The sequence below is a fragment of the Herpailurus yagouaroundi genome, unplaced genomic scaffold, assembly GCF_014898765.1.
Source record: "Herpailurus yagouaroundi ecotype Mexico unplaced genomic scaffold, PumYag 203, whole genome shotgun sequence".
Taxonomy (NCBI): domain Eukaryota; kingdom Metazoa; phylum Chordata; class Mammalia; order Carnivora; family Felidae; genus Herpailurus; species Herpailurus yagouaroundi.
The window spans coordinates 12,787,525-12,800,055 of NW_024412434.1; the positions used below are offsets into that span (position 1 = coordinate 12,787,525).

Below are 12,531 nucleotides of genomic sequence, written 5' to 3' on the forward strand. Positions count from 1 at the left end.
GACCCCTTTCACAACCCTGGTGTCATGTGTGCCCCTCTCTCTGACATTGTGCTGTTTTATTTAACTGATGCTGTTATCACTTCTGAAATTACCTTCTTAAAGTTACTCGTATATGGTCTCTGTCTCCCCTCCAACAAGTAAGTTTCATGACAGCAGTTTCGTGGAAACTTTGTTGTGTTCCCTACGGTATCCCTGCAGCTAAGAACAGACATAAAGAACACTTGGGTACCGGTGAGAGAATTACAAAAGAAACCTAAATTCATAAGTAATAACCTCCTTCACCTTTGAGATAAAACAATAAAAGAGGTCAAGAGCAATCCCACCCTTCCTAGTGGAAGCTTTGTTCCAAACGCCCTAGGATACTAGACAGAGGGTAATTATTCAGATACCCAAAATATAATAGGTAATCTAGGCTCACTTTTCTTTGTTGTATAGTTAAGAGAGAGAAAATTTAGAGAGACTAAGACTTAACTACCAGGCAAGTCAGTCAACCAACACAGGATTAAAACTATGGTGGTCTGACTTATAGTCTATAACCTTTTATAACCATCGATCGCTGAAGCTTTAAAAAAGTACGGTGGGGTATTTTTTTTCCAGGAAAAAGGAAAAAAAAAAAAGCGCCAAGATCTACCTGGTTCATTTCATCATTCCTCAGAGAATGAGAAATGAGGTGGGCCATGGGCCATTCTGATATGGAGCATAGTGGGAAATTCTTAGTGACCATTGGATATATTTTTTCCCTTTTCTTTATTCCCTTTATAGAAGGAGGGGGAAGAAGAGGAAGTGGAGGGGGGATAACAGGGAAAGGAAGCTGGGAGAAGAGGAAGGAGGGGAGGAAGGAAAGGAGGAAATGAAAGCTCATGCCTCCCAAGCGCCCTACTGGAGTTCAAGGTGTCATGGCCGTTCCAGTCTGGAAGAATTCAAAGAGATCAGGAAAGCAAAGAAAAGCATTTCAGTGACAATCTCGAAAAGTTCAGACTCGGATACTGAGCAGGAGGCAGAGAGAAAGAGCAGTTGCAGGAGTGCAGACTAGAAGATTCCACTGTGGCAAACTCCCCAGGGATGTACAGAGCAGTCCGCCTCGGCATAGCTTGACGCCACCGCCGTGACCCTGAGCAAAGACCGTGCCTCTGTTTCCTCATCTGCAACGTGGACCTAACAATAATCCCTGCCTCATGGCACTGCTTCGAGGATTCAGTAATATATTCCATTTCAGGAACTTAGCTTAATGCCTGGCCCGACGGTCGTCACCACCATTGTCTACTCCTGTTCAGTGAGCCTCGGGGCAGGGATTTTCCCATATCCTGTCTCGATTTCTCAGACCACGGAAAAACACCATATTTCCAAATTTGCCTGTGTGTATGAAATTCTCATTTTCAAACAACTTTTCGGCTAAGTGGTCAAATCTCCAACACTTGCAGGGCTGGAGCTGGGACATTCTCGGGATCCCACCCAAGCCTTTCCCAGTTAGGTGCAGTCAATGATCAAGAAAAGCCATTTCCAGAGAAGAAGAAAACACACAGAAAATGATTAATATGAAACGTCAAGGATAAGTAAAAATGGAATTTATGCAGGTTTTAACTACTGCTTCAAACTGAGAGGGCAAGAGAAAAAAAAATCGCACAATAATTTGATAGTTTCCTAGGAAAATCAGTACTGCTGGGAATTAAACTGGAAAGAGGTACCAGCAACTTTAAAATCAGGTTAATGCAAATGTTAGCGTCTGCTCTCTGGGTAATAAAAGCAGCATAGATAATTTTCTAATTGATCACTTCATGGGATTCACAGAGCTTCACAAAACTGGTAGCCAATAAAGTTTAAACCGTTTGTGAAAGTTGACTAGACGACAACGAACACAAAATGGGGATATGGCATCAACTTGGTTTACTGCAAAATCCAACTTTTCATTCTTTCTTCAAATCCAGTATGATTTTTTTCCGGCCAGAGAAGGAATCAAGGTAGAAAAGAAAAGTATCCATTCAGTAAACTTGGATGGAAATAACACAAGAATAAATATTAAGGGGCGCCTGGGTGGCTCAGTCAGTTAAGTGTCCAACTCTTGGTTTCAGCTCAGGTCATGATCTCATGGTTCCTGAGATCAAGCCCCGTATTAGGCTCTGTGCTGTCAGCATGGAGGCTGCTTAGGATTCTCTCTCTCCCTCTCTCTCTCTCTCTGCCCCTTCCCCGCTCGTGTTCTCTCTCTCAAAATAAATAAATAAACTTTAAAAAAAAAGAAGAAATTTTAAGTTTACCTCAAAGACTCTTCCCATTTATTTCATCTGTTAACTTCAGAAGTCTTTTAAAATGGTAAATAACACATTTAGTTCTTTGAGGGATCAGCCTTAATACAAAAGTTTAAAACATCCTTATGCACAAAACTGAATTTCCTAAAAGGTTATGAAACTAGCTTATTTATCTTGTAGGTCGCTCATATTGTGAGCATTCTAATTCAAAGGAGGTAGCATCTTACGACAAAGTGATACTAACAGGCATTTTAAAACAAAATATTCTTTTCCAGGGTACACAGTCAAGAGCGAAAAATCAACTCTAGAGTAATTATGATAACGATGCGATTAACTGATGCTGTCCAAGCATATTATATTAATCCTGTGTGGTTATATGGCACGGCACATACTCAGCCACCAGAACTATGAATGTGTCAGAACGTTTTTAAACGACTGCCCCTTACAAAGGACCAAAGACAAAACTCAAGCATGAACACTCTGTTAGTGGTAGAATATTCTCTCTTTAAAAGCAACACAATGAAATGCTTGCCAGATCACAATATTTTAATAATGCTTTAAGCTATTACTTTAGACACACCAGAGGGTGTTTCAAATTAAATTAATGTGTCTTCCACTAAAATACAGAGCAATCTTTCCGTTGCCAATTTTTTGCCCCTCCCCCACCTTCCTCCTTAAGCACCACTAGGGGTCAGTATAAAGACACGGTTCCCTTCACTGCTCGGCAGGGAAAACAGAGCCCTGGAAACATTTTCCCAGGGAAAAACCCTCGCGCAATAAAGACAATAACTGTACAGCTGCAGCATTCTTAAGTCTATCTTAGACTGGACACATCGAGTCTATGACATGAGTTTGCATTTTTCATGAGACCGCATTTTAATTTTGTAAATCACAGTGGATTCGTTCTATAGTCAATGTTTCTTTAGTAACAAAGCAGTCACCGTGACAAGATTACTTCTTCTGAGTGAACCTGTATTGGGCACAAACTATGCTCTAGAACAGACGTTAACATTTCAAAGGGTGAGGGGCGCCCTGGGTGGCTCAGTCGGTTGAGCGCCGACTTCAGCTCAGGTTCGAGCCCCGCGTCGAGCCCCTTCCTGACGGCTCGGAGCCTGGGGCCTGCCTCGGATTCTGTGTCTCCCTCTCTCTCTGCCCCTCCCCCCCTTGCATTCTGTCTCTCTCTCTCTCTCTCTCTCTCTCTCTTTCTCTCAAGTAAATAAACATTAAAAAAAAATTTTTTTTTTTTATTTCAAAGGGTGGAATGACACAACTCCAGCCATCTCAAAGCCATACATCCCACCTCTTCCTGTAGAAGGGCGGAGATGGAGGTGAACGTTGTGGCGTTTTGCCAACTTTAAGAGAGACTGTTTTTCCTCCTTCAAAAGGACTCTCGTCATTCGGTGCAGCCCCACATGCACAACACAGGCCATTCTAAGAAACAGCGTTGGTCTATACTTGAGTCTACAAAGAAAGAGGTATTTATAAAAATAAATACGTATTACCTTCTCCTCACTTTATTTAATGGGATGGGAATGGGAAAAAAAAAAAAAAAGCTTTGAAAGTGCTTTTTATACACACTACAGAGATTTAACATTCCAAGAAGAAAATCACTCTGGGCCACACTCTTCCCCGATAACGCCGATGCCAAATGACTGACAGGGAGTCGGGTCACTGTGAATAAATGAAGTCCTTTTCTTGAAGTCCTGTGTTAAGTTCTGTCCATGACATACCTTTTAAATGGTTTCTCTACACGTTACATGGCTTTCTTAGGCACGGTACTCTACGAATAATTCTGCTAGGCCTTAAAACTATTCAGTCAATGCTTTATTTTTCCATTAGCGAAGAGTAATCCGAAATGACAGGTTATCCACAGATAATAAAAAAAAACATTCAAAAGTTCCCAAACTACTCAAACATACACCCGTACAACTTGGGGGCACTGTGGTTCTTTCTGGGATCCCTTTGGGGTACACTCCTTACTTCTAGGTCACACAGCAGGAGAAGGGTCCCCACAGAAGAGCTCTTTGACCCTCGTGTCATGGAGACCAGCAGTGGCCCAGTAATCAATCATTTTGGGTGGGGGGGGGAAGGAGGGGTGGGTAACCATTATATGTGCTGTCATTTAGAACTCTCTTAAGTCACTGCTGTTGTGGAAAGCCCAAGAAGGGGTACAAAAAATTAAAAAAAAAGAAAAGAAAAGAAAAGAAATGGAGATAAGAAGGTCTCTAAGCTTAAGGGAAATCACCTGGTTCTTCACGGAGGTAACAGAATAAGCAGGAAGAATCAGGAGTTAGTATGATCTGTGAACAACGGAGACTATAGATTATGTGTTTTCTATGGCAAAACCAGTTATTACCTACTTATCTATGGGTATTAATTGTATTATTACTTTTCATATTTTTTTAAATGTTTTTATTTATTTTTTGAGAGAGAGTGCAAGCGGCGGAGGGACAGAGAGAGAGGGGGACAGAGGATCCTAAGTGGGCTTTGTGATGACAGCGGAGAGCCGGATGCAGGGCTCAAACCCACGAACTGTGGGACCATGACCTGAGCCAAGGTTGGAGGCTAAACCAACTGAGCCACCCAAGCGCCCCTACTTTTTGTATTTTTATTTTATTCCTTGTCTTATTTCCTAAAATAACTGCACCGTTTGAAAGCTATCCTGCCAACAACCATACTATTTTCTAATCTTTTCCTAGTTTACTAATAGCCAACATTCACTTCGTGTTGGAAAGGAAAATGAAAAACATGAAAGTCTTTTTAGTCTTCAGATAACTCAAAACCTCTAATTCTGATCAGATCCAACAGATGGCAGTGATGTTATAAATTAACAGCTTAAAATATTCTTGTAATGTGTGGAATCTGCTCCTCAGAAGAATGTCAACCACGGGTGATAATTCCCTCACTATTTGCGTAAATCATGTACAACTTTAATATGAATAATTGGACAGGAGAGCGCAAGTAAAGATCACCTGAAATTTCGCTGAGATGCTATTTCCTGGACCAAAAATCAACAACTTTCTCCTTTCCAAGAAGTATTACAAATGGAGAATTGTCAGAAAGATTAGCAGTGAACGAAGCAAGGAGACGTGCCCAAGGTGACTAAATGGGTTACCTTTTCATATGGAATTCATTATTGCTCTTAGGTTTCTTTTTTCATCTATTTCTTCCTACGAGGGTTGTCTTAGCCTTCTCACTTTTTATTTATTCGCTTAAAAATGATTTCACTTTTCTTTCTCCTTCTATCACTTTAAATAAGCAAATATGGTTAGGGGCACCTGGGTGGCCCGGTCGGTTAGGCGTCTGACTCTTGGTTTCAGCTCAGGTCATGATCTCACAGACCTTGAGATTGAGGCCCACATCGGGCTCTGGGCTCACAGTTCAGAGCCTGTTTGGGATTCTCCCTCCCTTTCCCTCTCTCTCTATGCCACCCCCCAACGTGCTCGCTCATGCTCTCTCTCTCTCTCTCAAAAAAAATAAACATTAAATAAAATAAGTTAATCTGGCTGTTCTTGTCCTTTTTTTCCTATGCCTTCAAATTGTTATTTTTTTTTTAAATGTTTGTTTATTTTTGAGAGAGAGTGAGAGTGTACGAGTGGGGAATGGGTAGAGAGAGAGGGGGAACAGAGGATCTGAAGCAGGCACTACACTGTCAGTACAGAGCCCGACACAGGGCTTGAATTCGCCAATGGCAAGATCATGATGAGCCCGTCGGCCACTCAACCAACTGAGCCACCCAGGGGCCCCTCAAATTGTTAATTTTATTTGTGTTCATGGCCTTTCCATATTTTTATCCACTTTAAGTGATCTTTACCCTGCAGATAATAAAGAATGAATAGTACAAATAGAAAAGTCTTAGAGGTAAGTTTCCACTGTTGCTTCTGTGATCCAAATCATGTAAAAACACAACAATACAAACGATCACTTTCTGTTCTCAGTTATGGGCATTGGTTGATGTCAGACCCTCTGGTTTTTCACTGTCCTTTCACTTTCCGTCGCATTTTCGGTATAAGTCCACTTTCCCCCCAAAATCCGTTGTTACATAAAGGAAATTATGCCAGCATTACGTGTAATCACAACATACCAGAGATCACTCAACGCATAAAACTGGCCTCCAATTCCAGAAGGTGCCCTGACTTTAAGAATTAGAAATCCAGGGGCTCCTGGGTGGTTCGGTTGGTTGAGCCTGTGACTCTCCATTTCTGGTCAGGTCGTGATCTCACAGTTTGTGAGTTTGAACCCAACATCAGGCTCTGTCTGCACTGGCGGCAGAGAGCCTGCTTGGGATTCTCTTTCTCTCTCTCTCTCTCTCTCTCTCTCTCTCTCCCCCTCCCCTGCTCTCTCTCAAAATAAATAAATAAACTTGAATAATAAAAAATTTAAAAAAAATAATTAGAAATCCACTTTAGGCACATTGAGATATGAATGTCAGAGAAGAGGTTGTCTTCTAACAAACACAATTAGTATTCACAATGCTTAATTGCAAATTTTTCTTTTTAATTAGGCTGGCAATTATCAGGTATCCGAACAGCTACCCAGTGCACCTGGAAGACATTAGCTCTGGGTTTTTGCCTTTTCTTACTACTTAGGTGTGGCAGAAAAGCAACATTCTTTCTAGGCCCCAGTCGCACCCCCGCGGCAGCAGGGACAACTCGGGCGCCCCCCCCCCCCCCGGCCCCCCCCCCCCCCCGGGGCGCCCCCCCCCCCCCCCGCTCCCAGCAGCTAGGAAAAGTGATCCAAGGCCCTGCTTCTAAAACGTGATGCCAGAAATATTCACCAACGCAGAGTTTAAGCTAATATGTTTTTAAAGACAATCTGAGTAGAATACACTTTTGATTAAAAATAATCAATCGTGGTTACTGTCTCTTCTGTTTTGGTTCTAATTAATGCTCTAGGAGGCTTGCTAGAAGTATGGGCCATGTGGTTTATTTGTTTTCGTTCCTTTTGGTTGACTGTAGAATCTTTGCCAACTCCAGTCTTCAGCATTTGGCACAAATATGTCAAATCTGACTCCATTTCCTCCCCCAAAACATTCATTTTCAGTATCTCTTAGCTCAAAAAGTCCAAAGTAAAAAGTATATAGGTCTCAAGAGAGACAGATATCCATAGCCATAAGAGATATCTCAAGAGACAACCATTTTCATTCACACCCCATGTCCCATTCCAAACACATATTGAAAAAAATGATCAGAACGGACAGTATATAATAGGTTAAAGAAACACCTGCCATTAAAATTTTATAAAAATGAAAATAAATCACAAAAATAAAGAGATGCGTGGCATCATTTAGTCTTAGTTGACCTTTCTATGTTGACAACATGGAACCATAGAGTCGGATGACAAAGTTCTGTGTAACAGATGACTGAATTGCAAGAGAAAGTCTGAAGCAGCCTCTTTCAGAAGCTACTTAACATCCTAATTTTCTATGATTTTGTATAAAACTGTGAAATTATATAAGCCAGGCAAACTCACATCAAATTAAGACATCTATACACTCTGGAGGCCTATTAAAGTATTTTAGATAATATATCAATCTAAATGCACCCAAGATAGAAGTGTTTTAATGTCACTGGTAAGACTTTTCACTGGCACCGCTATCCTGGAACAATGCTATTTTCAAATTGCTGCTTATTATGACTCAATATTCTAGAAATTTGTGTACTTTCACATAGATAATGATGACCCTGAATTTAGGAGATTGCTATGTCAAAGATTGGAGCTATTAAAGGAACACAGTTTTGTTCTGATGCTTATCCTATTTTGGCTGTATTTTAATCGGGCATTGTTAGATTTTTAGTCATTCCATTAAGATCTCATAAAATACTGTGTGGGAGTAGAGAAAGGGAAAGAAAGGGTAGGAAGGGTAAGAAATAGATTAAGTATATGATGGAGGTAGAGGTAGATCGATTTCAAGTTAGAAAAAAATAATCTCAGCCACAATGCCATAAAGCAATAATACACAAAAGTTAATAACTTACGTATTGTGATGGTGGATTTTATGTGTCAACTTGACGGGGCGAAACAATACCCAGATAGCTGGTAAAATATTATTTCTGAGTGCATGTGTGAAGGTGTTTCTGGAAGAGGTTAACATTTGAGTCAGGAGACTGAGTAAAGGTGGCCCTCACCAATGGGGGTGGGCATCATCTAATCCGTTGAGGGTCCGAATGGAACGAAAAGGTGGCAGGGTGAATTGCTCTCTGCCTAAGCTGGAGCATTCATCTTTTCCAGCCTGGGACACTGGCTTCCCCGGCTCTCAGGCTTTCAGATTCACACTGAATTATACCAAGAGATCATCTTTCCTGGTTCCCCAGTTTACAGATGGCAGATGATGAAACTTCTTGGCCTCCATAATCACATAAGCCAGTTCCTATAATAAACCTTCTCATATCTGTATATTATGTCCTATTGGTTCTGTTTCTCTAGAGAATCCTTAATAATAAACATACCAAATGAGATACAGGGTAAATAATTATTTTATTTATGAACGTTTCTTTCAAGAAGTTCTCGCTCTTTTATAAGGCAATCTTCTGTGGAGGAAAGAACACAGATTCCAGATTTAATTTCCAGCTCAGCCATTTTAATAAATGTGCGTACCCAGGAAAATTAGGTAACCTTGCAGAGCCTCGGTTTCCTCATCTGCTGACAGATTATCTTGGTAATTGAAGTTTGTGCTGAATATAGATCCCATACCACAGTGCTTAGAATATAGAGGGCACTCCTTTCCAATCTTTCCACATAGTGTTTACCCATAAATATATTGTTTTCCATTGACTTTTTTTTTTAATTTTTTTTTAACGTTTATTTATTTTTGAGACAGAGAGAGACAGAATATGAATGGGGGAGGGACAGAGAGAGAGGGAGACACAGAATGGGAAGCAGGCTCCAGACTCTGAGCCATCAGCCCAGAGCCCGATGCGGGGCTCGAACTCACGGACCACAAGATCGTGACCTGAGCTGAAGTCGGACGTTTAACCGACTGAGCCACCCAGGTGCCCCTCTACTGACTTTTTAAAATGTTTCTAGATGTACCTAATATTTATTTCCTTTTAAAATGGGTCTTGTAGGGGCGCCTGGGTGGCTCAGTCGGGTAAGCGTCCAACTGCAGCTCAGGTCATGATCTCACAGCTCTTGAGTTCTAGCCCCATGTTGGGCTCTGTGCCGACGGCTCAGCCTGGAGCCTGCTTGGGATTTGGATTCTGTGTCTCCCCCTCTTTCTCTCTCTCTCAAAAATAAATAAATAAACTCTAAGAAATAAATAAATAAAACGGATCTTTTAAATTTTCTCTAGATTCATCAAATGTTTCTACAAAGTTGCCTTTAATATTTCCCGTTTTGTTTCTTCTGGAATCGTCCACAAAAGTTAGACTGTGAGCTGAACCAGATGGCTCACCCATTTTCCCAATCGGCCCAGAAGAGTCAAGATTTTGTAGCATCTTTGAAAATCAGGGCCATCTGATGACTCTGACTTTCATAAGGATTCCTGAGGAGTAACCCAAGAGAGAACATCTGAAAGCATATGTAAATTGCCCGGAAAGCCAAAATATTAAAATGAGAACATCTTGGACTGTTAGACACCCCTAAACAAGTCAGCGTTGAGTTTCTCCTTACTTTGCATTAGCGGGATGGCATGTGGTTAGATTGGCCAGGGCCAGGGAGGTGGCCTCCCTCACTTCTTCACTGTCACTCTTCAGCAGCAGGATTAACTGTGGAATCCCTACAGAAAAAGAGGGGGAAGATGTGGGTTTGTGAATACCCAGCTAAACTACAACTGGGGACCTAAAAATGTTCGAAATGGTTTTTTCTGCTTTGCTTACCCTGGTTATTGAAAAATTCCTTGCTGCCCGTATTCTCACACATTGCCGAGATCGCTTGGGAAGCGGCAATTTTAGTTCCGTCGTTTTCAGAGCCCAAAAGGGCTACGAGGCATTTTTCAACCCCTTGTTCGTGAAAAAGTTTTCTATTTTCAGCTTTCATAAACCAAAAGGAAAAAAATTAATCAGGATTTTGCCGCAAAAAACCATGCAAGGGTAACTACTTCCTCATCTAAAATGTGACAGGAGGTTCCAACTGTTTCTTAGCCTCAGTCACAAAGCTCTACACTAAATAAAATATTCCCCCACTCGACCTCTAGAACACAGTGACTATGCAAAGTGACTTATGAATATTAAAACTTAAGTTCCTGTTCCCTTGTATGATATCAGTACTAGGGCAAAGAAAATTCTACGATAAGAAAGAGGCAAGTTTCAGATTTAGCGAAAATTTATTTAACGCCAGTCATGCTGCCTGGCACGGTGCCGTGTTCACACAATGCTGTCTTCTCACTAAGGACAAAACCCTGTTTGGGGCGCCTGGGTGACTCAGTCGGTGAAGCGCCTAATACTAGATTCGGGCTCTGGTCACGATCTCCCAGTTTATGAGTTCGCGCTCGCACGGGGCTCCGTGCTGGCAGGGTGGACCCTGCTTGGGATTCTCTCTCTCCCTCTCTCTGCCCCTCCCCAGCTCTGTCTCTCTCTTTCTCTCAAAGTAAATGAATAAAGACTTTTTTTTTTTTTTTTAGAAAGGACAAAACCCTGTTTATTTGATGTTTATTTAAAAAAATTTTTTTCAACATTTATTTATTTTTGGGACAGAGAGAGACAGAGCATGAACGGGGGAGGGGCAGAGAGAGAGGGAGACACAGAATCGGAAACAGGCTCCAGGCTCTGAGCCGTCAGCCCAGAGCCCGACGCGGGGCTCGAACTCACGGACCGCGAGATCGTGACCTGGCTGAAGTCGGACGCTTAACCGACTGCGCCACTCAGGCGCCCCTGATGTTTATTTTAAATACAAAACTCAACATTTGAAGAATGCCTAGACATACAAACTGGTATGCTGGAGACTCAAGAGAAAAGGAGAGAAGTAGAGAAAGTCAAAAAGAGTAAAAGAGAATGAGCCCAAGTCTTCGGGGTTTATAATCTTATATCAAAAAATCATAATCATTTTTATCTCAAGTTACAATAAATGCTGTTGCAGCAAAAATTACAATAAATATTTAATTGCTAAATTACCATTGATATAACCTAAACATACATTAGCATGTTTTTTTTATTTGAAAACAAATAAAATTGTGACTCTAAGAACATACCATGATATTCACCCCATTATGAAACACTTAATTAAAAATCAAAGTATTTTCAATGTTCTTTTTGTTCCTTACTGTTTTTCTCTTGATTTCCTTTCATTTTTTTAAATAAATGACAACCTCATTACTATACTAAGCAAGCACTGCATTAAACTAAATTAGAACGTTAAAACTTCATTTTTTTGTTTTGTGTTCTCCAGCTATTTTTTAATTTTAATTTTTATTATTTTAATGTTTTTATTTTTAGAGAGAGAGAGACCGTTTTTATTTTTAGAGAGAGAGCAGGGCAGAGGGGGAGAGAGAGAGAGAGAGAGAGAGAGACGGAATCTTAAGACAGAATCTCCATGCTGTCAGGTCAGAGCCCCATGTGGGGCTTGATCTCACAAACCATGAGATCATGACCTGAGCCAAAATCAAGAGTCACATGATCAACCAACTGAGCCATCCAGGCATCCCGTAAGTTACTCTTTATTAAAGGCATGTACTAGAAAAAATATATATTAAACCAAACTCAATTTTAATGCCGTAAGAGGAATCAGAGACTAGTTTGAAAAGAACCAGCTTACAAATAATTCTTTGCTAATTTGTTTACAGTCCTCCAAAAAGCCTCATCGTAGGTTTGACTTTCCATTAATTACCCTTTGAAGTCAATTTACGTGGTTAAAATAGAAGGACGTGTAAGATATGCTCTTAGGATGTTGATATACATAAGAGGAGACTATTCTGTTAGAATAAAAAAATCTCTGCAAAAACCGCCCTACTCATTTCGATCGTATGTGACTTCTGCACGAGGAACTAATTCATCGTTTACATATATTACAACTAACTTGTGTTTCTAGGAATATTCTCAGAACTTATCATAACTGCTTGTCCACTTTAAAGTTAATAGAGGATCTCTGTCTTCTTTTAACCGTGAGTTTTTTCAAATTGCCCCCTTTTTCGCGGAAGCGGAACCACACTCACATGTCACCACCTTGGCAATCACTTTTGGCCTTTGTTCATTCCAAACACAGCAACCTGGTCACAACTGGCACTGGCTACATCACTAACACTTCTGTTCATTTGTCTTAAACCAATTATGAACCATGTCCTGTAATCCTATCGTTTTAATCCCTTGCTCCTTTCACTTAAACTGAGGATTCAGGCAGGTCATGACTGTTTTAC

The 12,531-nt window shown here is 40.8% G+C and overlaps 1 protein-coding gene across 17 annotated transcripts in view; it reads right to left on the reverse strand.

Annotated features, from left to right (window-relative positions):
* Positions 1-12,531, reverse strand: part of ARMC3 (armadillo repeat containing 3) — a 101,323-nt gene that overhangs the window by 35,973 nt on the left and 52,819 nt on the right. For all 17 annotated transcript variants that reach the window (XM_040451226.1, XM_040451229.1, XM_040451227.1 and 14 more), the window contains 2 exons: positions 10,061-10,213; positions 9,855-9,960 (listed from right to left, as the gene is read on the reverse strand). In XM_040451226.1, the coding sequence (XP_040307160.1) occupies positions 9,855-9,960; positions 10,061-10,213 (259 nt within the window). The remainder of the gene's footprint in view (positions 1-9,854; positions 9,961-10,060; positions 10,214-12,531) is intronic.